The sequence below is a fragment of the Meles meles genome, chromosome 5 (assembly GCF_922984935.1).
Source record: "Meles meles chromosome 5, mMelMel3.1 paternal haplotype, whole genome shotgun sequence".
In the NCBI taxonomy this organism is placed as follows: Eukaryota; Metazoa; Chordata; class Mammalia; order Carnivora; family Mustelidae; genus Meles; species Meles meles.
Genome location: NC_060070.1, coordinates 118,101,291 through 118,123,692, shown reverse-complemented (window position 1 = coordinate 118,123,692; position 22,402 = coordinate 118,101,291). Strand labels below are relative to the sequence as shown.

At 41.1% G+C, this 22,402-nt stretch overlaps 1 protein-coding gene across 1 annotated transcript; it reads left to right on the top strand.

Annotated features, from left to right (window-relative positions):
* The first annotated feature begins 1,047 nt into the window (after nucleotides 1–1,047).
* LOC123942202 (spermatogenesis-associated protein 31D1-like) lies at nucleotides 1,048–3,822 on the top strand. Its single transcript, XM_046006088.1, has one exon. It carries the CDS (start codon nucleotides 1,048–1,050, stop codon nucleotides 3,820–3,822), a length of 2,775 nt encoding a protein of 924 aa, XP_045862044.1.
* Nucleotides 3,823–22,402: the final 18,580 nt, after the last annotated feature.

Here is a 22,402-nt window from a genome sequence, read left to right as displayed (position 1 = left end):
ATCACCTTAAAAACTGAAAAAAGCAAGGAACACAAAGTTCTGTTAAAGTCCTAGTCTTCTTGGATAAAGAATGTCTCCATTTCTGAGAGAAGAGTAAGACATAGGTTCCAGCCTCCCTCATTCTTTTTATTTTTGTTCTAGCATCAGGGCAGAGCCAAGAGGAGAAGGAAAGGTGGGACTCTGGAAGGTAAGGTTCTGCCCATTCCACCTGAGCTCTCCAAGGCTGATCCTTGCTGTCCTCTCCATGAGGGCCCAGTCCATGATCTCTGAGGATGCGAGCCTCTAGGTACATTCCCTCTCAGAAAACAGAAGCCTCAGAGGAGAGGCTCATGGAAATGCAGCCAGAGTGCAAAACCCTTCTCGGATTCCCTGCTCTGACCACTACTGAGCATGAAGCAGTGATGGATCTGGACGATGAGTGCTGCCCAGTAGGTGGCTGTGTGAGAATTCAAGAGTCAGAACTTCTGTCTCCTGACTTTGTGAAAGCTCTGTGACATCATGGATACTCAGGAGTCTCCCCTGAGGTACCCGCTGACCTCTCTGCTTCACAGAGGTGGTCTTGATCATCACATGGGATAATTTACATGAAAATACTTTATACGTGAAGCAAGATCACTAACCAGCTTCACATCATTGGCCATTTGCCCTCACCTATTGATTATTAGGGCTTTCAGAGTCCGACAGCCCAAGGTGGTCCCATAAGAGGACTCCTGTGTGATTGCCTATGTTTCTACTTTCCTACTTTCACTACATAACACATTCTCCTGGTTTCCCAGATGACAGATGGCTCCGAAGAGAAGTAGAGGAGACCCAGAAGCTGATCTCTGTTCTAAGAAGGTGACCAGTCTCTCCCCTTCTATCCTGATTCCTCTTAGAGCACATTTGATGCAACTGCAGGATTCACTGCCGTCTGTCATAGCCATGGGAGGGGGTTTCCATAGGAACAGGTGTTGGGGTGAAGGCTACTGGGTACTCTGTGAAGTCATAAAAGTGGGGCACTGTGAAGGGACAGCAGGCTTCAGGTGGCCCCTCCCTTGTCAGGCCTGCATGTCGTCCTCCCCTTGCTCTGGTCCTGGCTGCAGCTTTGTACCTCCTGTCTCCTGCAGCCCCCTCGGCCGGCATCATGATACCAACCACTTTCGTCAACTCTTATGTCCAGACCCCTCCTGTGAGGTGTGTAATAGCACAACTGCTGAGATCAATCAGATGCTGTTCCTACAGACCCCGGAAGATTCGACTCCCTTGGATTCCACAGCTCCTGTGACTACTTCATCGTTCACTCTCTCCCCTGACTTCTCAGCAGTCCCTCCAGGAGCTCCTCTACCGAAGCCTTCCCCACCACCTGCCTTCATCTCCCAACCTAACCCAGTGATCCCTGTGGCAGACGTTTTTCCACCCTCGCCACCAGGTGATTCTTTGCCACCAAAGCCTTTTCCTCCCTTGGATTCCAAATTCCCAAGGGACCATTTCCCAGCCCAGCCCCTTGCCTTTCCTCCTTCTCAACCACATCATGCCCATACAGAGGGCCATAGTGTCCAGACAGAGACAGAGAGAGTGTCTCTAAGTCCCACCTTCTCTCTGGACCCTACCCTTCCCCAAGATGTCAGCCCCTTACCGGAGTTGTCTCGGAGGGTGAATCTCACTGAGACCTTTGCTCATCATCACGCACCACCAACCCAGTCTGCTTCACCACCACCAGACAGCAATTTAACTGTGCCTCAATCTAAACCGATTTCCATCTCAACGAAGCCTGTTCCACAGGGCTCGCCCCCAGACAGCTCTGGTGGGTTGTCTACTTACATCCCAACAATCCTAGGCATCGACCCCACCAGCTTGTCAGTTTTAGACCTCCCTTGGTGGAAAACTCATGCCAAAGACTTCTTCCCTTCAACCTTGGCTCCACGTGATTTCCATCAAGAGGTTCTGGCCCTCCATTCTTCAGAGGCTTCTTCCAGGGGAGACCCTGCAGCCAACCTTCTACAGCCTGGCAACCTCTCACTTCTCAGCCCTGATGCCCTGGCACTTCTAGAGAAACAAAGGCAAAAGAGGAGTGACTTCCTTCTGTGGAAGGAACCAAAGGGTTCTTTTGCAAAACAAACAATTGTTGACACCCATGATTTGGCATCCTCCCTTCCTTTCTGGAGCAGCAAAGACCAATCAAAGGAGCTGCATAGGCATCAGCGGCGCCCATATCCTACAACCATGGAGGAGGGCCATTTACAACATTCCCCCATCCAGCTCTTCTGGGGTCTCCAAGATCCACATAGGGAGTCCTTCTTCCCTGCTGCTGATGCCTCGGGTCACATCTCGAATGACTCCCCAGAGCAGGAATCCCCAGTAGTCCCCCATCCACTGCCTCGATCCTTGCCTGAGAACCCGCCTCAACTCCTGCCTCAAACCCAGCCCCTACCTAACCCTCGTGTCCAGCCCCAGACCCACCTTCAATCCCCACTCCCAATCCTGCCATCTGGTCCTCTACCCGACATCAAGGTCTGTGGAGTGTGTTTTCACAGACCTCCGAATGAATCGGAGAATCTCACGCCAACAGAAATGCAACATCTGGAATGGAACGTGTTGCAGAAGGTACAGAGACGTGTGTGGGGTTTACCCACTGTAGTCCAAAGATCCCAGGAGGACTACTGTCCTCCAGCTCCTAAGCCTTCTCTCAGCCACAAGGCCACCAAGGCCGAAGTTGTAATCTCTATCCCTCCTGGACAGTTTCCTCTGAATGAAGAGGTTCGGAGAAAACTGGAGAGTCACCTTCGAAAAAGGCTCATCCAACACCGGTGGGGCATTCCCCGTAGGATCTATGAGTCTCTCGCCGTGATGAGCCGTCTGAGTACTCTTCCACAGCTCCCTGAGTCCCAGCGCTTTCGTGGACGCTCATGGATCCCTAAGAGTCTGAGCAAATTGAACGACACTGAAAGCGTCAATGACAATGACTCAGAAATGCTTCAGCTAGAGGATGGTGAACTGGACAAGGACAATGACAACCTGAAGAAGGGTCAGGAACACAACCCAGAGGATGGCCCAAAAGATGATCTGTTGAGTGACCTTGAGAGCTCTTCAGATCATGATATAGAGCGTGATTCTGAGAAAGAACTTAGGAGCCCATCAGAGAAGAACTCCACAGTGTCTGTGGAGACTACAGGTCAGAGACAACTGGAAAATGTCCTGAAAATACATTTGCACAAAAAATCCGAGGAAATCAGTGAGAGTCAACTCCCTGGGACAGTGAATGATTCATGGCATACAATGAAGAAGACATCATTTCCTTCTGAGAAATCCCAGGCTGAGATAAAACAAAGACATTTGCCACCATCAGAGGTTGAGGAATACTCCCTGAATACCTGCCAGGAGCTTCCCTTTGTTGAACCTCGTGTACAGCAGATGCTGGAAGCCCATATTAAAAGGTTTCGTTGGAGGATGCTATGGGGCCTTCCCTCCAGGGTCCTTGAATCCATAGAGATCTTTAAATCAAGAAAGGCCACATCCCCTTGTAGCCCTTCCTGCTCAACCAAACTGATTCCTGCACCAAATTCTAAACCTGGGCGCTTCAACTCCCTTAGAGGAAGCTTGAAATCCCTCCATGGGGACAAAGCAGGAACGGCAAATTCAGCCCCCATTGTGGATCATCCTCGCCCTGCCACCTCAACTGTGGGCAAGGAAGAGCAGAGAATTCCAAGGCAGCAATCCTCTAATATCAACCACTGGCTTGTAGAGGATGTTCCAGAAGCTAAGCATGGCAGACAGAGTCTTAAACCTGTCAAAAATGTCACCTTAGCCAACAGATGGCCCCCAAAGCCGCTGGCAAGGCCATGACCCAAAGGATAAGTGTGTAAATTCCAACGATAGCAGAGGAGGGCAACAAGGCATAAAGATGAAGAGTCTGGAACCTGTTGTGCCTGCAGAGTCCAGGAAGATATTCAGGACCAAGGAATTGTTTTTTAATTTTTATTTTTAAATTTTAAAATAAACATATGTCTTTTAATTCCCAGGGGTACAGGTCTGTGTGACTCACCAGGTTTACACATTTCACAGTACTCGTCATAGCACATACCCTCCCCAGTGCTACCTATCCCGTCCCCACTCCCCCCAGCAACTCTCATTCTGTTTTTTTGAGATTGAGTCTTTTATGCTTTGTCTCCCTCCCGATCGCATCTTCTTTCATTTTTTGTTTTCCTACCCCGCCCAAACCCCCCATGTTGCATATCAGGAAGAGCATATGATAGTTGTCTTTCTCCTACTGACTCACATTGCTAAGCATAATACCCTCTAGTTCCATCCACGTTGTTGCAAATGGCAAGATTTCTTTTCTTTTGATGGCTGCATAGTATTCCATTGTATATATATACCACATCTTCTTTTTCCATTCATCTGTTGATGGGCATCCAGGTTCTTTCCATAGTTTGGCTATTGTGGACATTGCTGCCATAAACATGTGGATGCACATGCCCCTTCGGAGCACCATGTTTGTATCTTTAGGATATATATCCAGCAGTGCAATCGGTGGGTCATAGGGTAGCTCTATTTTCAGTTTTTTGAGGAACATCCACGCTGTTTTCCAGAGTGGCTGCACCAGCTTGCATTCCCACCAGCAGTGTAGGAGGGTTCCCCTTTCTCTGCATCCTCGCCAGCATCTGTCATTTCCTGACTTGTTAATTTTAGCCATTCTGACTGGTGTGAGGTGGTATCTCATTGTAGTTTTGATTTGTATTTCCCTGATGCTGAGTGATGTGGAGCACTTTTTCATGTGTCTGTTGGCCATCTGGATGTCGTCTTTGCAAAAATGTCTGTCCATGTCCTATGCCCATTGCTTGATTGGATTTTTGTTGTTTGGGTGTTGAGTTTGCTAAGTTCTTTATAGATTTTGGATACTCGCCCTTTATCTGATATGTCGTTTGCAAATATCTTCTCCCAATCTGTCAGTTGTCTTTTGGTTTTGTTAACTGTTTCCTTTGCTGTGCAAAAGCTTTTGATCTTGATAAAATCCCAATAGTTCATTTTTGCCTTTGCTTCCCTTGCTTTTGGCGATGTTCCTAGGAGGAAGTTGTTGCGGAAGAGGTCAAAGAAGTTGCTGCCTGTGTTCTCCTCAAAAATTTTGATGGATTCCTTTCTCACATTGAGGTCCTTCATCCATTTTGAATCTATTTTCATGTGTGGTGTAAGGAAGTGGTCCAATTTCTTTTTTCTGCATGTGGCTATCCAATTTTCCCAGCAGCATTTGTTGAAGACGCTGTCTTTTTTCCATTGGACATTCTTTCCCACTTTGTCGAAGATTAGTTGACCATAGATTTGAAGGTCTATTTCCGGGCTCTCTATTCTGTTCCATTGATCTATGAGTCTGTTTTTGTGCCAGTACCTTACTCTCTTGTTGACAGCTTTGTAATAGAGCTTGAAGTCTGGAATGGTGATGCCACCAACTTTGGCTTTCTTTTTCAATATTCCTTTGGCTATTCGAGGTCTTTCCTGGTTCCATATAAGTTTTAGGATTATTTTTTCTATTTCTTTGAAAAAAAAATCGATGGGAATTTTATAGGGATTGCATTAAATGTGTAGGTTGCTTTAGGTAGAATAGACATTTACACAATATTTGTCCTTCCAATCCATGAGCATGGAACATTTTTGAATTTCTTTGTGTCTTCTTCAGTTTCTTTCATGAGTACTTTATCGTTTTCTGAGTACAGATTCTTTGCCTCTTTGGTTAGGTCTATTCCTAGGTATCTTATGATTTTGGCTGCAATTATAAATGGGATTGATTCCTTAATTTCTCTTTCTTCTGTCTTCTTGTTGTAAAGAAATGTGACTGATTTCTGTGCATTTACTTTATATCCTGACACTTTACTGAATTCCTGGACAAGTTCTTGCAGTTTTGGAGTGGAGGCTTTTCGGTTTTCTACTTGTAGTATCATATCATCTGCAAAGAGTGAAAGTTTGACTTCTTCTTTGTCGATTTGGATCCTTTAATTTCTTTTTGTTGTCTGATTGCTGAGGCTAGGACTTCTAGTACTAGGTTGAATAACAGTGGTGATAATGGACATCCCTTCCATCTTCCTGACCTTAGCAGAAAAGTTTTCAGTTTTTATCCATTGAGAATGATCTTTGCAGTGGGTTTTTCATAAATCACTTTGATGATATTAAGGTATGTGCCCTCTATCCCTACACTTTGAAGAGTTGTGATCAGGAAGGGATGCTGCACTTTGTCAAACGCTTTTTCAGCATCTATTGAGAGTATCATATGGTTCTTGTTCTTTCTTTTATTAATGTATTGCATCACATTGATTGATTTGTGGATGTTGAACCAACCTTGCAGCCCTGGAATAAATCCCACTTGGTCGTGGTGAATAATCCTTTTAATGTACTGTTGGATCCTATTGGCTAGTATTTCGCTGAGAGTTTTGGCATCTGCATTCATCAAGGCCATTGGTCTGTAGTTCTCTTTTTTGGTGGGATCCTTTTTGGTTTGGGGATCAAGGTGATGCTGGCCTCATAAAATGAGTTTGGAAGTTTTCCTTCCATTTCTATTTTTTGAAACCATTTCAGGAGAATAGGAATTAATTCTTTTTTAAATGTTTGGTAGAATTAAACTGAGAAGCTATCTGGCCCTGGGCTTTTGCTTGTTTGGAGATTTTTGATGACTGTTTCAATCTCCTTACTGGTTATGGGTCTGTTCAGGTTTTCTATTTCTTCATGGTTCACTTGTGGTAGGTTATATGTTTCTAGAAATGTATCTATTTCTTCCAGATTGTTGAATTTGTTGGTGTAGAGTTGCTCATAGTATGTTCTTATAATTGTTTGTATTTCTCTGGTATTGGTTGTGATCTCTCCTCTTTCATTCATGATTTTATTTGGGTCCTTTCTCTTTTCTTTTTGATAAGTCTGGCCAGGGGTTTGTCAATCTTATTACTTCTTTCGAAGAACCAGCTCCTAGTTTCGTTGATTTGTTTTATTGTTTTTTTAGTTTCTATGTCATTGATTTCTACTCTGATCTCTATGATTTCTCTTCTCCTGCTGGGTTTAGGCTTTCTTTGTTGTTCTTTCTCCAGCTCCTTTAGGTGTGTTTTCATTATCATTTGTTTCCGTGAATTTTTTTCAATTCTTCTTTAATTTCCTGGTTGACCCCTTCATTTTGTAGAAGGATGGTGTATAGTCTCCATGTATTTGGGTTCTTTCCAAATTTCCTCTTGTGATGGAATTCTAGCTTCAGAGCATTGTGGTTTGAAAATATGCAGGGAATGATCCCAATCTTTTGATACCGGTTGAGACCTGACCTGTGACCCAGGATATGGTCTATTCTGGAGAATGTTCCATGTGCACTGGAGAAGAATATGTCTTCTGTTGCCTTGGGATGGAATGTTCTGAATAGATCTGTGATGTCCATCTGGTCCAGTGTGTCATTCAAGGCCTTTATTTCCCTGTTGATCTTTTGCTTGGATGATCTGTCCATTTCAGTGAGGGGAGTGTTAAAATCCCCTACTATTATTGCATTCTTGTTGATGTATTTCTTTGATTTTGTTATTAATTGGTTTATATAGTTGGCTGCTCCCATGTTAGGGCCATAGATATTTAAAATTGTTTGGTCTTCTTGTTGGACAGACCCTTTGAGTATGATATAGCATCCTTCCTCATCTCTTATTATAGTCTTTGGCTTAAAATCTAATTGATCTGATATAAGGATTGCCACACTGGCTTTCTTCTGATGTCCATTAGCATGGTTCATTGTTTTCCACCCCCTCACTTTAAATATGGGTCTGTCTTTGGGTCTAAAATGAGTTTCTTGTAGGCAGCATATTGATGGGTTTTGGTTTTTTTATCCAATCTGATACGCTGTGTTTTTTGATTCGGGCATTTAGCCCATTAACATTCAGGGTAACTATTGGGAGATATGAGTTTAGTGCCTTTGTATTGCCTGTAAGGTGACTGTTACTGTATATTGTCTCTGTTCCTTTCTGATCTACTACTTTTAGAGTCCCTCTTTGCTTAGAGGAACGCTTTCAATATTTCCTGTAGAGCTGGCTGGTGTTTGCAAATTCTTTCAGTTTTTGTTTGTCCTGGAAGCTTTTTATCTCTCCTTCTATTTTCAATGATAGCCTAGCTGGATATAGTACTCTTGGCTGCATGTTTTTCTCGTTTAGTACTCTGAATATACCATGCCAGCTCTTTCTGGCCTGCCAAGTCTCTGTGGATAAGTCTGCTGGCAATCTAATGTTTTTACCCTTGTATGTTACAGACTTCTTTTCCCGGGCTGCTTTCAGGATTTTCTCTTTGTCCCTGAGACTTGTAAATTTTACTATCAGGTGATGGGGTGTGGACCTATTTTTATTGATTTTGAGGGGCATTCTTTGCATCTCCTGGATCTTGATGTTTGTTCCCTTTCCCATATTAGGGAAGTTCTCTACAATAATTCTCTCCAATATACCTTATGCTCCCCTCTCTCTTTCTTCTTCTTCTGGAATCCCAATTATTTTAATGTTGTGTTCTCTTATGGTGTCACTTATCTCTTGAATTCTCTCCTCATGGTCCAGTATTTGTTTGTCTCTCTTTTGCTCAGCTTCTTTATTCTCTGTAATTTTCTCTTCTGTGTCACTAATTCTTTCTTCTGCCTCATTTATCCAAGCAGTAAGAGCTTCCATTTTTTTATTGCACCTCAGTAATAGCTTTTTTTATTTCAATTTGGTTAGATTTTCATTCCTTTATTTCTCCAGAAAGGGCTTTTATCTCTCTGGAGAGGGTTTCTCTAATATCTTCCATGCCTTTTTTGAGCCTGGCTAGAACCTTGAGAACTATCATTCTGAACTCTAGATCTGTCATATTACCAATGCCAATATTGATTAGGTCCCCAGGCTTCAGTACAGCTTCTTGTTGTTCTTTTTGTGGTGAGTTTTTCTGCCTTGTCATTTGTCCAGATAAGAATATATAAAAGAGCAAATAAAATGTTAAAAGGGTGGCAAGGACCCCAGGGAAATGTGCTTTAACCAAATCAGAAGAGACCCCAAATCATGGGAGGAAGAAAGGGGATAAACAAGAAAAAAAAATAATAATAAAAGAAAACAAATAAGGAAAAAATATTTAAAAAAGAAAATATATGTATATACAAAAAGTAGTTAGATACTATGGAGGATAAAATATGACTATAATAATGAAGGTTCAAATAGAGATTATTATTACTGGGTTTTTTTTTTTGGTAAGGTATTGTTAAGATAAACTAGTTGGACAAGAAAAAATGTTAAAAGAGGAAAGGGTAAAAGTTAAAAAAATTAGTAGAAGAAAAAAGAAAAAAATATATTACCTGCAAGACTAAAGAATCATGGGGAGAAAGCCATGAATTCCTTGCTTTGCTTTCTGTTCCTCTGGAATTCCGGTGTTCTCCTTGGTAAGTGAAGCTGGTCTTGGCTGGGTTTCTTGTTGATCTTCTGGGGGAGGGGGTCTCTTGTAGTGATGTTCAAGTGTCTTTGCCCAAGGCAGAGTTGACCCACCCTTATCAGGAGCCTGGTTAAGTAATCCGCTCGGGTTCACATCAGGAGCTTTTGTTCCCTGAATGCTTTCCAGTAGAGTTCAGGAGGATGGGAATGCTAATGGCAGCCTCCCGATCTCCGTTCCAGAGGAGCCGAGAGCTCGGGGTCCGCTCCTCAGGGCGCCCTCAGAGAAAAGCACCCCCAATTGCTCCCATTTCCCTGGCCTCTGGTCACATTTGGAGAAAAGCGCCTGGTCACCCGCGCGTGGAGAAAAGTGCTTGGTCACTTCTCCATGGCCTCTGGCCGCGCTCAGAGCTCACACAGCCTGCAACCAGTTTAAGGTAACCTGGAGCTGAGAGCTCCCTCCTCGGCTTTGTCGCTGTAGCCGGGTTCCCTGCTCTAATACCTACGAGCTCTGTGATGTCCCTCAGTGGAGCAGACTTTTTAAAATTCTTGATGTTGTGCTCCGTTGCTCCACCGCTTGCCGGGAGCCGGCCCCTCCCCCACGGTCTATCTTCCTGTCGCTTCGGACTCACTTCTCCACAGGTCCTACCTTTCAGAAAGTGGTCAATTTTCTGTTTCTAGAATTGTTGCTCTTTTCTTCAATTTCCCATTGGATTTGCAGGTGTTTGCAATGTTTATGTAAGCTATCTAGCTGATCTCCTGCTACCTGATGTCGTCTCAGCCTGCTACTTCTCCGCCATCTTGACTGAGGACCAAGGAATTTCAAACACATCAGTCAAAACCTAGCATCTTGACAACCAACAAACCAGTTAGCTCCCAAATTATAAAGGGGAATGAGCATCAAGTCAAAACCACCATCCCACCAAACATGCTAGTTCCGCAAGATCCTAAATCATTGAATCTCAAAGAATAACTCTTGCATGAGTTAAAGCTTATGCTGGAGGACAGGGAGCATAGCCAGGCCCAAGCCCAATACACTGACCTGCCCCCTGCCTCAGATCATTTGACTTATAAGGCCTCACTGACTGGTGCCCAGGGTGTCTCCCGCAGGGACATGAGAGCTTCCCAGGTGCTGTGTGCCCATCCAGAGGACACAGCAATTCCTAGGGAAAAAGAGCATGAGCCCTGGGTATCTAGGCATATCATAAGGAAGTGCCAGAATAAGAATCCCCCACATGCTGCAGAGACCATGAGGCCTCTGGGCTCCAAGGCCCATGGTGGAGGGGATGCAGGACTGGGAACATCCCAACCGAGAACAGACAGGTTCCCTACTAAAGATGTGGCATTGAAGAAGAGGTTCCCTACTCAGGACGTGGTACTGAAGGCAAAGCTGGGAAGCCAGCCTTCCCAGACCCTATCACAGAAAGTTCAGCTGCCTCCTGAAAGCCTTTCACAGAAGAGTCAGCCTCCTCCTGAAAGCCTTTTCAGTAAAACAATGAAGCCTTTTTTGCAATGGCTTACTCCTGGGATAAAATGCAAAAGGCAAGAAAACTCCCAGGAGAAGTCCAGTCCCCTATCATCTGTGGAAAGCAGAGGCCTACTTAACGGTTGAGCTGCCTTTACTGGGACGCCCAAAGCTCAGAAAATCATGACAGCTCTTGGGAAGTTCCAAGAGGAGAGAATGGGGCATCGGGCATGCAATAGGCAGCACCTGCCCTCAGCAGCCCATTCCCTCCCCAACCAAGTTTGGGGAAACTCAGCAAAAAGCACAAGTGCAGGCCCAGGCACAGCCTGTCCCAGGGTGTCCTTTCAACTACATGGTGCCCGCCCCAAAGGACACAAACACCAGGTCCTGCCAGCAGGAAGCTGTCTTCGTTGGCCAAGGCCTTCCTGGAAGTAACAGACAGCTCAGAAACAAGGACAGAAAGCCCCAGAAAGTTGTGGCATTTAAGGACCAGATACCACATCAGAAGTATCCCTCTCCATGCCCCTCAGGGAGCCTGTGCCCCACCCAAAGGCCACCTGCAGGCATCAGGCTGCCTAGTGGCCTCCAGCCACTCTCAGGACTCCTGAAGGCACTGTGTGCAGAGATGTGTCTCTACTATTTAGACAGAAAACTTCTCCAGAAAATTTCCCGTGAGAGGGTTTTTGGGGGCATTTCCTACCCCAAAGCAATCCCTTGTGAGGAATAAATATTTCTCTGATAAAGCGATGTCTGTTCTGTGTACTGTCTTGAGAGCCTGGGTTTTGGGTAAATCAATTCAGCTGTTACTGATTGCTTCCTTCGGCTTGTATAAGGTGACCAATCTCCAGGATCTCTTGGGTAATATGTATCATGTCCCGCCAAAAGCCGCCTTTTTTGTTGTGTTTTTACATGTTTCAATTTACAAGGACCACTCCTTGTATAAGGAATAGTCCTTTGATATTTTGCTTTTCTTTATTCACTGTAATTCTTCAGTTTCAGGAAAAATTATCTAAGCCAGCAAACAAACAAACAAACAAAAAAAAATAACCTTTTCTGGAATTTATAAACACTTAAGTTCACTTAAAATTTTCTTTCATATATTCTTATTTTCCTGTTATGTAATCCCAACACATTCTTTTAACAAATAAAAACTCAGACATTTAAATCATAATGCTCTCAACTTTAGCATAATCCAGAAACAGACTTTTTAAACTTTAGAACCGCAGGGATTGACAGCTCTTTATAGGCTATGGGAATAGCCACATGAGAAATTATTCTTAGTTACTTATCCCCTATAGAGGCCCATACATATTACCTAGTAGTAGCTCTGACTGCCAGGTACCAGCCATGCCAGGGAGATCATGTCCACTGCAGGTCAGTCACCTGGAGTGGAAATCACTGAGCATTACTACTTTTGAGGTTAAGCAGACTAGCAGGAAAAGCAAGTCCTGACTTGATAGATTGTAATGATTTCAGGGATAGGTTAGTTACATAAAAGAGTATACTAGGGTCACTGTCCTCCTCAAGATCCTTTGGGTGCTACATTCAATAGAGTTACTTAGCCCACTGGATTTCTCAGGACACACACTTTCTGCTTTCTTGTCTTTGGGCTTTTGTTCATGTCATCTTATTGTCTATTGCTTGAAACCAATGATTCCTTATCTTCTTTAGGACCTGAGAAGCCAGGTCTGTGGTATCTCTCTCTTCCAAAAGTCCACAGCAGTGATCAGTTTAACTCAGAGTTTGAAAATTTAGCCGCATACAGAGGCCAGGATCACAGTGAATGATCTGGACTGGGTGTAACAAACTAGAGCCTTACAAGGAGTCTCAATGTTGCACAATTGTGTCTGAAATAGACCTGCCTCCTTTTGGACCCGCTCAGGTTCCAGAAGAAATGTGGGCCCTATGTCACTATGAGTTCTGATTTTTAAAAGAATTTTGCAATGTCAACGTGAATATCTCTAATTTGAAAGTGCCAGACCTCATAATTCAAATTATCGAATATGTGCATTGCACACCCTTGGCCCAAGGGCAATCAAACTGGAACCTCTTTTTAACCATTCATTTGATGAATTCATTTGTATATGACACTTTCAGTATTTTACATTCACTATGTGAGCATCATAGACTTCTATTTAAATAGGTCATAATTTTATAATACTCATTTTACTTCTTTATCAAATAGAGCAGGCTATTGAGACTATATCATGTCCATTTTTACTTTAGAACCAATAAGGTGATTTACACATAGAAGCATTAGTAGGTGTTAATTTGGTTGATAGGCTAATTAAATTTTTTAATGAAACAAATTATTATAGAAAGTATAAAGGAGTAAAATTGAAATGGAAGAGTAGAAATTTTTCAATAAAAATATATCTTAAGGAATATTATTCAGCCATTAAAAGAATGAAATCTTGCCATTTGCAACAACCTGGATGGAGCTAGAGAGTATTGTGATAAGCAAAATAAGTCAGAGAAATAAAAATACCATATGATTGTGCTCATATGTGGAATTTAAGAAACAAAACAAATGAGCAAAGAAAAAAAAGAGAGACAAACCAAGAAACAGCCTCTTAACTATAGAGCACAAACGATAGTTGTCAGAAAATTGATGGATGGGGGGATGGGAGAAACAGGGGATGAGGACTGAAGAATACACTTATGATGAAAATAATAAAATAAAATAGAAAAAATTAAAAATGAATTCAGATGCAAATACTTTTATAAGGATGACATTAATGATAAAACAAAGCATTATAGGTTACTGAAAATGTATAGTTACTCATAAAATTTTAGATTTTAATAAATACAGATGTTATTTATGTCTATATTAATGTAACTGCATTAGAGTAACATGATTTACAGATGAAAGAAACACAGTAGCCTCATGGAAGGCAAAGTTGAGAATGTGAATAATTTTCTTACCTAGTTAAGAATTTCTCAGGAACTTAGACAAAATGGGAAGAGCAAAAGCATGGAAAACAGAGAAGACCTAACCCATCTGCTAGGCAATTATTTCAATGGAGCAAATCTAGAAAGTTTTTAAAGTAACTGTTGCTTGATAAACACATATTTAACACAAATTATTTAGCTTTAAATCTTTAAAAATTACCATCTCACTAAAGATCATTTGCTTAACTTTTTAGCAGTTAATTACTCATAGAACTTGGCTTTCAGCAAAGTAATGCAAAAGACAGAAAGGTAAATACCCTACAAATGCCTACAGACAATTTAATTGGCTTCATATAACCAAAATCTAGGGATATTATTATTTTTTAAGTAATTAAAGTTAAGAGGATTCTTGCTAAAAGATTTAGCCATTGCTTGGTCATTGTTCCCAAAAGTTTTCTTATCCAATTGGACATTTCTCTAGAAACAAACAAACAAGAAGTAGTTCTGACTTTTTGAGTGGGCACAAGATACTGGGTAAAATAACTTTTGGGGACAATATTAAATAGTCTGTCCTGCTTAGGCTTAATAATAAACAAGGTATTAATCAGAAAAAAGATATATAAGAGAAACATTAGCCCAGAAGAAGCATTTGTTATAAGGGTCAGATGAGTGGGGATCTGAGACTTTTCAGAGTTTTTTGCAAATTGCAGAGAACTACATAGATGTTAAATGTGTTATTGTGAAAAAAAAAATTACACAGAAACCTTTGTACTTTGTTAACAACATAAACGTGGCAATTTTATTTGTTCATCCACTAATGATTGTTAATTATGTCTATGTCTGATCTATAGTTGGTAGTTTAACACACAAAAAAAGAAATATCTGAGTAAAGTCATTTTCATTTCTTTAGGATTTCTTCCCTGTGTATTAGTTTCCTTTCAAAACAGTCCTGTGTTTTGAATTAGAGGAAGCCCCTACGTTTGAGTAGGACAAACAGAAATAATCTGAGAAGAGATAAACTAAGACCTTTCAAGGCAAAGCTTTTTATTTCTCTTTGTTTACTCTCGTAGCATAGCTCCCTTGAGACAAAAGTTTTCAAGCAAAAGCTTGTTTCATTGGAATTTTTTTTTAATTTATTTACTTGACAGAGAGAGATCACAAGCAGGCTGAGAGGCAGGCAGAGAGAGAGGAGGAAGCAGGCTCCCCACTGAGCAGAGAGCCTGATGTGGGGCTTGATCCCAGGACCCTGAGAGCATGACCTGAGCCGAAGGCAGAGGCTTTAACCCACTGAGCCACCCAGGCGCCCCAGCAAAAGCTTGTTTCAAATGAATAACTTTTAAAGAGAAAGAAATAATTAAAGCTGTTTGAATGAAGTCAAAGTTTCATACTATCATAAAGATGGGGAAAATACAGAAAATTGGCTTTTCCTTTATATCTTCACTGGCAACTTTTATATACACACATTTGAAAAAGAGAAAAGTGGGGGGAAATGTTATTACATTTATCTCAAGAAGCAAGAATGCTTCCTGACCTGCCTGAGATGTCAAATGGGGAGTTCTGCTTGCAGTGAGAGGTAGGTCATTTATAAGATTACTTTCCAGTACACATCACATTACATTTTAGAGGACACCATTATGCACTAATTTTTTCTCTTTCTCCCCAACAAGGGACTTTCTTATGTCTGAAAGGGGCACACACAGAGTGCCCTGAGATTAACTCAAACCTCTCCTTTCACACCCTTACTTAGGTACCAAATGATAGGCTTGCCTCTGCCCTTGGCACCCAGGCAAACCAAATCCTGACTGCCAAATTACAGCAAAATAGTTTGCTTCCTGATGCACAGATCTATAGGATCAGTCATTGGGTTCACGGATGTGATGGCTCATTTTATATGTCAACTTGCCTGGGTCACAGAGTGTTCAGATATTTGTTAAACATCATTCTGGACACATCTGTCAGGGTGTCCTACTGCCCTTCCCGGTGTGGGTGTGGCCATACAGTCCAATGAAGGCCTGAGTAGAACAAAAAGGCAGACAGAGTAAGAGGGAATTCACTCTCCCCATCAAATTGTTTTGAACCTGGGACAGCAGACTTCTTCAGACTCCCAACTCAGAGCTTCTACCACCAACTTTCCTGGTTCTCAGATTTTCAGACTCAGTCTGAAACTTACCACCATTCCTGGTTCCCGGGTTTTGGATTCAAAGAGGAGCTCTCCTATTGGCTCCTCTGGGTCTTCAATTTGCTTCCTATAGCTAGACTATGTGTAGGACTTCTCACATTACAAAGTGTTTTCATAAATCCCACCTAATTCAGTTTCACAGCAACAATTTTATAAAGTTTAACATAATATTTTAAGATTTACAGATGTTATACTCAGAACTATACCCTAAATGTAGATCTTCATACCAAAGTCTATGTTCTGTGTACCAAACAAGATTGAACAGAATAATTCATCAGAGAGAGAAAGGAGAAGAGAAATTCAGAGAAGGTCAATATTCAAAGTAAGTAAACAAACAAATGAACAAACAAAACAAGTTATGATTTTATGGAAAAGATGAAAGCTGGTAGGACTTGCATGAGTATAGTTCAGAGGCAAGGACACCCCAGATGACAGGGACAGAAGCACGAGGTGGGATATCAGGAAACGCATCCAGGTAATGTTATATCTTCCCATGTGGGAGGAACATAAGGTTTTACAGAACAGGGGAGATATATGTAGTAAAGTAATTAGGGACCAAATTATCCAATGTCACAGAAATTACAATCCATGTCAGTATTGGGAACAGAGCTCTCCAAATAGTTGTAATAACAGAAGGAATATGGAACAGAAAACCTGTAAAGTTTCTGTCAGTTTTAATATTTCAGCATTTTATACTGTATTCCATGAAGAGAAGATCTTAGTAGTGAATAGCCATGAAGATTTTAATAACCCCAGTAATACCTCTTTTTAAATCATCCTGAATATTAGTCTTTGTATAAAACAGCTTTGACCATATTCTCCTACTAAGAAGTCATCAGTTGACAGCAGGAGTCCAAATTGGGAACTTTAGGCTCTCCTTTAGTACATTGCTTTTATGTTAAATAAATGTTCATTGTGTTGAGCAACTATTTATAAATTATATAAACTCTCGGATTCTAAACATACTCAATAGTAAAATAAGAAGAAAGAAAAGTTGGCATTTTTCCTATTAATGGTGTTTCCTGAATTCTTTGAGTCAAAATAGCTTGACTCAGCAGTTCAGGATACAATTAGACCAGCTCTAATATTTTCACCCAAAATACACATTCTAAGGTTCAAAAATTTCATGATCGTTATGAAAAAGAGAAGAAGCCAATTTTAAAAGAGCTCAGATGAAATGTTCAGTGCGTGATTCTTTGAGGTTCTAAGTTTTGAAGCACTAAACAACAAAGACTTCAACTTATGCTTTTTTATTTAAATGAAACTCATGGGGTATTTATTGAGACCAACAGAGCAAAATTAATTTGCACCAACTATAGGCTAAACCCAGCGTCCAGAGGGCAGCAACTTCTCAGCACATCGAGTGTATATCCATATCCCAGTGATACCAGCTCAGATATCTGCAGAACAGTATCCTGTAATTCTTCAGGAGCCATCTACCCTCTTTGAATAACCCTGGGTCACAGTCAAAGTGACCCTGTAGAATGGCAGTTTTATTCCATGATCTCACACTCATATAGCTCTATCTTTATTTATTGCTTAGTTTTACTTTCTTTTTTTCTTTTACATTTCAAACATATGCTTTTTTTTAATTAATTAATTTATTTTTTCAGCGTAACAGTATTCAATGTTTTTACACAACACCCAGTGCTCCATGCTTTTAAATCAATGTTTAATGTTGGAATGTTTTAATAAGGGTCATAAATTTTAAGACCTTCATCTCATATGTACCATATTTACAGGGTTTCTCAAGGTCTTTTACTTTTCCATTTTCTTTGGTATCTGCTAGGATGTAGTTGACCTTCCTATTTTGCAGATTTCGTAGATACAAAGTAAGGAATACATGCTGGGCTGCCCAGAGCTATGATTTTTTCCATGCTGTTAACAGAAATAACTCAAGAGAAAAACTGAATAATCTTTTTTTCTCACATTGAAGTATAATTGACATACAGGGGTACATTAGTATCAGGTGTACAACAAAGTAATTGAACAAGTCTATAAACTGTGCTATGTTCACCACAAGTGTAACTATTGTCACCATACAACCCTATTAAAATGCATTGACTATATTCCCTGTGCTGAACCTTTCATCCCATTGCTTACCTGTTCCATAACTGGAAGCATATACCTCCCTGCATCCGTTTTGCCCATCTCCCCACCACCCTCCCCTTGGACACCCACCAGTTGTTCTCTGTATTTATGGATCCCATTCCCCCCCCCTTTTTTTTTTCTGGTTGGTTGGTTGCTTGTCTTTTTAGATTCTAGATTTCTAGATTCTAAGTAAGATCATATCATGACCTTTGTCTTTCTCTGTCGGATTTATTTCGTTTAGCATAATACTCTTTAGGTACACCCATGTTGTCATAAATGGCAAGATTTTGTTGTTTTCATGGCTAAATTGTATTTTATAGTTTATTTATACATATATACACCACATCTTCTTTATCCATCTGTCTTTATTTTTATATCCATCTGTCTGTATTTATTTCTTTATTCATCTGTCAATGGACACTTGGGTTGCTTCCCATAGCTTGACTATTGAAAATAATGCTGTAATAAACATAGGTGAGCATAAATCTTTTCAAATTAGTGGTTTTGTTTTCTTTGGGTAAATACCCAGTAGTGAAATTACTGGATCATATGGTATTTCTATTCGTTAAGTTTTTCAGGAATCTCCGTAGTGTTTTCCACAGGGGCTGCAAAAGAAACTAAAATAACCTTTTACAGTTTTTTGATGTTAGAAAGCAATTATGACAAATGAACTACAAGCATATTTTCTCAAAATAGTCTTGATTCCAAAAATTTCTACTAGACAAACATTCTCAATGTGTCATTCAAGCATGAGCCTAATAGGATTTAAGTTAGTAGGAAACCTCAGGCTGGGTTAAAACTGGTTCTGAAAACTGGTTAAAACCATGTTTGCAAGCTGGGATTCATAGACCTCTAGGGGATACACAGACATTCTGGGGAGAAATGAATACCCAGAATAGTAAAGGAATCAATTTCCAAGTCCTACCCTTAGGCAGTCTTCCCCAAAATTCACTATCCCCTGAAGTATCCTATGTTGAAAGCCTGCAGGCAGGGTGGGCTTCATGGGCGTGTGTGATCAGTGCAGGAGCACAGGGCCTGCCCTTGGCTTAATGCTCTGCTATGATGACCTTAAAATTCTTAATCATTGCTGCTATAAACACTGAAGTAGATGTGCCCCTTCTTTTCACTCCAAGGAATAGCACAGAGGACCATAGGGGAAGGGAGGGAAAACTGAATGAAAAGAAATCAGAGAGGGAGACAAGCCATGAGAGACTCTGGACTCTGGGAACCAAACTGAGGGTAACAGAGGAAAGAGGGTTGGAGGACAGGGTATTAAGGAGGGCACATTTTGTGATGAGCACTGAGTGTTATACCCAGATAATGAATCATCGAACACTACATCAAACACTAATGATGTACTATATGTTGGCTAATTGAACATAATAAAAAATTAATTTAAAAAATTCTTAATCATTTTTTAAGAAGGGCCCTGCTGTGGACCCCACAAATTCTGTAGCTCAGGTCGCATTCTGGTTTCACGCTAGCTCTGCTTTACTTCCACTCCTTTCCCCAAAAGCATTTCTTCCACTTTAGAAAAGAAAGCTGTACTTTCCCCATCTTCCTAATACATTATCCAGGTGAGGGGAGGAGTTAGATGATGTAAAACCATCTGGCAGCACATCAAGGACTAATTTCGAAATATTGATGAAAGTCTCAGCAGGACAGGCTGGTTTTCTCTGCTTTATACATATCTCCTTAGGATTAAAATTTGATGCAGAAATTTAGGATCTTGTAAATATTCTGAATGCCTAGACTAATGAGAAGTCTTGGTCTCACTGATTTCATCCTTGGACTGCCTCCAGAGAACGCAGTGCTCTAGCGGGAGGGTCTCATACGGGTGAAGCTGAGCAAACAGTACTAAATACTAAAGATGGCAGCAGCCAATTCCATCTAGGTCACCAGTCCTAGGCCAGCCTGTGAGCCATTTCCATCTACCCCCAGCCCACCTACTGACCCACCCACACCCAACCTTCTCAACCAGCTGTCTGAAATTCAAATTCAAAATTAAGACACTTGCCTTAAGGAGGAGGAGGACTAACACAATTATTTAAAAAGAAAGGTAAAAGTAGACCCTTACAGATGGAAGTTAACTCAAATTTAGTTGATTGGTTGCTAACTGGGACTGGCTGGGAAAGTTAGATTTTTTTTTTAAAAAAACAAACTCTTTTTTTTAAGAATAGTTTTAGATTTACAGAAAAATTGAAGAGAGTTCCTATAGGATCATCATCAATTTCCTATTATAAATATTTCCTTTTATTAACATCTTACATTAGTATGGTACATTTGTTATAATTAAGAGCAAATATTGATACATTATTATTAACTCCTACTTGATTTAGATTTCCTTAGTCTTCAGCTGGTGTTCTTTTTCTGTTCAAGGATCTCATCCAGGATATCACATTACATTTAGTCATAATTTCTCCTTAGGCTCCTTTTGGTTGTAATAGTTTTTCAAACTTTTCTTACTTTTGGTTACCTGGGCAGTATCGTGGAATACTGGTTAGGTATTTGGTAGAATGCCCTAATATTCGGATTTGTGTGACCTTTTTTTCCCAATAGACTTTATTTTATTTTATTTTATTATTTTTTCAAGATTTTTTATTTATTGGACTACATCAGGTAGCAGGAGATCAGGTCAATAGCTTATCTAAACATTGCAAACACCTACAAATCCAACAGGAGATTGAAGAGAAGAAGAACAGCAATTCTAGAAATAGAAAACCAACCACTTTCTGAAAGGTAGGACTGGCGGAGAAGTGAATCCAAAACGACGGGAAGATAGACCGTGGGGAGAGGGGCCGGCTCCCAGCAAGTGGTGGAGCAATGGAGCACAAAATCAGGACTTTTTTTTTTTCCATTTTATTTATTTTTTCAGCGTAACAGTATTCATTCTTTTTGCACAACACCCAGTGCTCCATGCAAAACGTGCCCTCCCCATTACCCACCACCTGTTCCCCAACCTCCCACCCCTGACCCTTCAAAACCCTCAGGTTGTTTTTCAGAGTCCATAGTCTCTTATGGTTCACCTCCCCTTCCAAATTTTTTTTTGATTCACAGACCTGTACCCCTGGGGATAAAAATACATTATATGTTTATCAAAATCAGGACTTTTAAAAGTCTGTTCCACTGAGGGACTTTGCTCCAGAGGCTAAACCGGGGTGAAGCCCACACGGGGTCAGCATGGCCCCGGGTCCCGCAGGGTCACAGAAGTATCAGGGGTATCGGAGTGTCGCAGAGCTTGCAGGTATTAGAACAGAAAAGCCAGCTACAGACACAGAGCCGAGGACTGAACTCTCAGCTCGGCGTTACCTTGAGCTGGTTGTGGGCTGGGTGAGCTCGGAGCGCGGCTGGAGGCTGGGGATACGGGAGTGATTGGGTGCTGTCCTCTGGGGGCGCACTGAGGAGTGGGGCCCCAGGCTCTCGGCTCCTCCGGGCCGGAGACTGGGAGGCCGCCATTTTCATTCCCGTCCTCCGGAACTCTACGGAAAGCATTCAGGGAATAAAATCTCCCAAATGCAACCCAAGCAGATTACTTAGTCCGGCCCCCGGTAAGGGCGGTGCAATTCCGCCTCAGGAAAAGATACTTGAGAGTCACTACAACAGGCCCCTCCCCGAGAAGATCAACAAAATATCCAGCCAGGATGAAATTCATCTATCAATGAAAGCAGGTTCAATACCTAAGACAGCAGCGGAATTCCAGAGGAGGAGAAAGCAAAGCATAGAACTCATGGCTTTCTCCCCATGATTCTTTAGTCTTGCAGTTTATTCAATTTTTTTTTCAATTTTTTTTTCTTTCTTTTTTCTTCTTCTGCTAAATTTTTTAAAACTTTTACCCTTTTCCTTTTTAATGTTTTTTGACTAGTTTATCTAAATATATATATTTTTCTTTCTTTTTTATATTTTTTTCTTTATTTGTTTTATTTTAAAATTTTTTTCTTTTTTGTTTTTTTTCTGAACCTCTTTTTATTCCCTTTCTCCCCGCCATAATTTGGGGTCTCTTCTGATTTGGCTACAGCGCATTTTTCTGGGGTCTTTGCCACACTTTTAGTATTTTATTTGATCCTTCATATCCACTTATCTGGACAAAATGACAAGGCGGAAAAAATCACCACAAACAAAAGAACAAGAGGTAGTATTGAAGGCTAGGGACCTAATCAACACAGACATTGGTAATATGTCAGATCAAGAGTTCAGAATGATGATTCTGAACGTTCTAGCCGGGCTCGAAAAAGGCATGGAAGATATTAGAGAAAGCCTCTCTGGAGATATAAAAGCCCTTTCTGGAGAAATTAAAGAACTAAAATCTAACCAAGTTGAAACCAAAAAAGCTATTAATGAGGTGCAATCAAAAATGGAGGCTCTCACTGCTAGGATCAATGAGGCAGAAGAAAGAATTAGTGATATAGAAGACCAAAT

Bases quoted from the DNA above. Each gene is read 5' to 3' on its own strand.
- LOC123942202 (XM_046006088.1), top strand. From the start codon at position 1,048: ATGTCGTCCTCCCCTTGCTCTGGTCCTGGCTGCAGCTTTGTACCTCCT.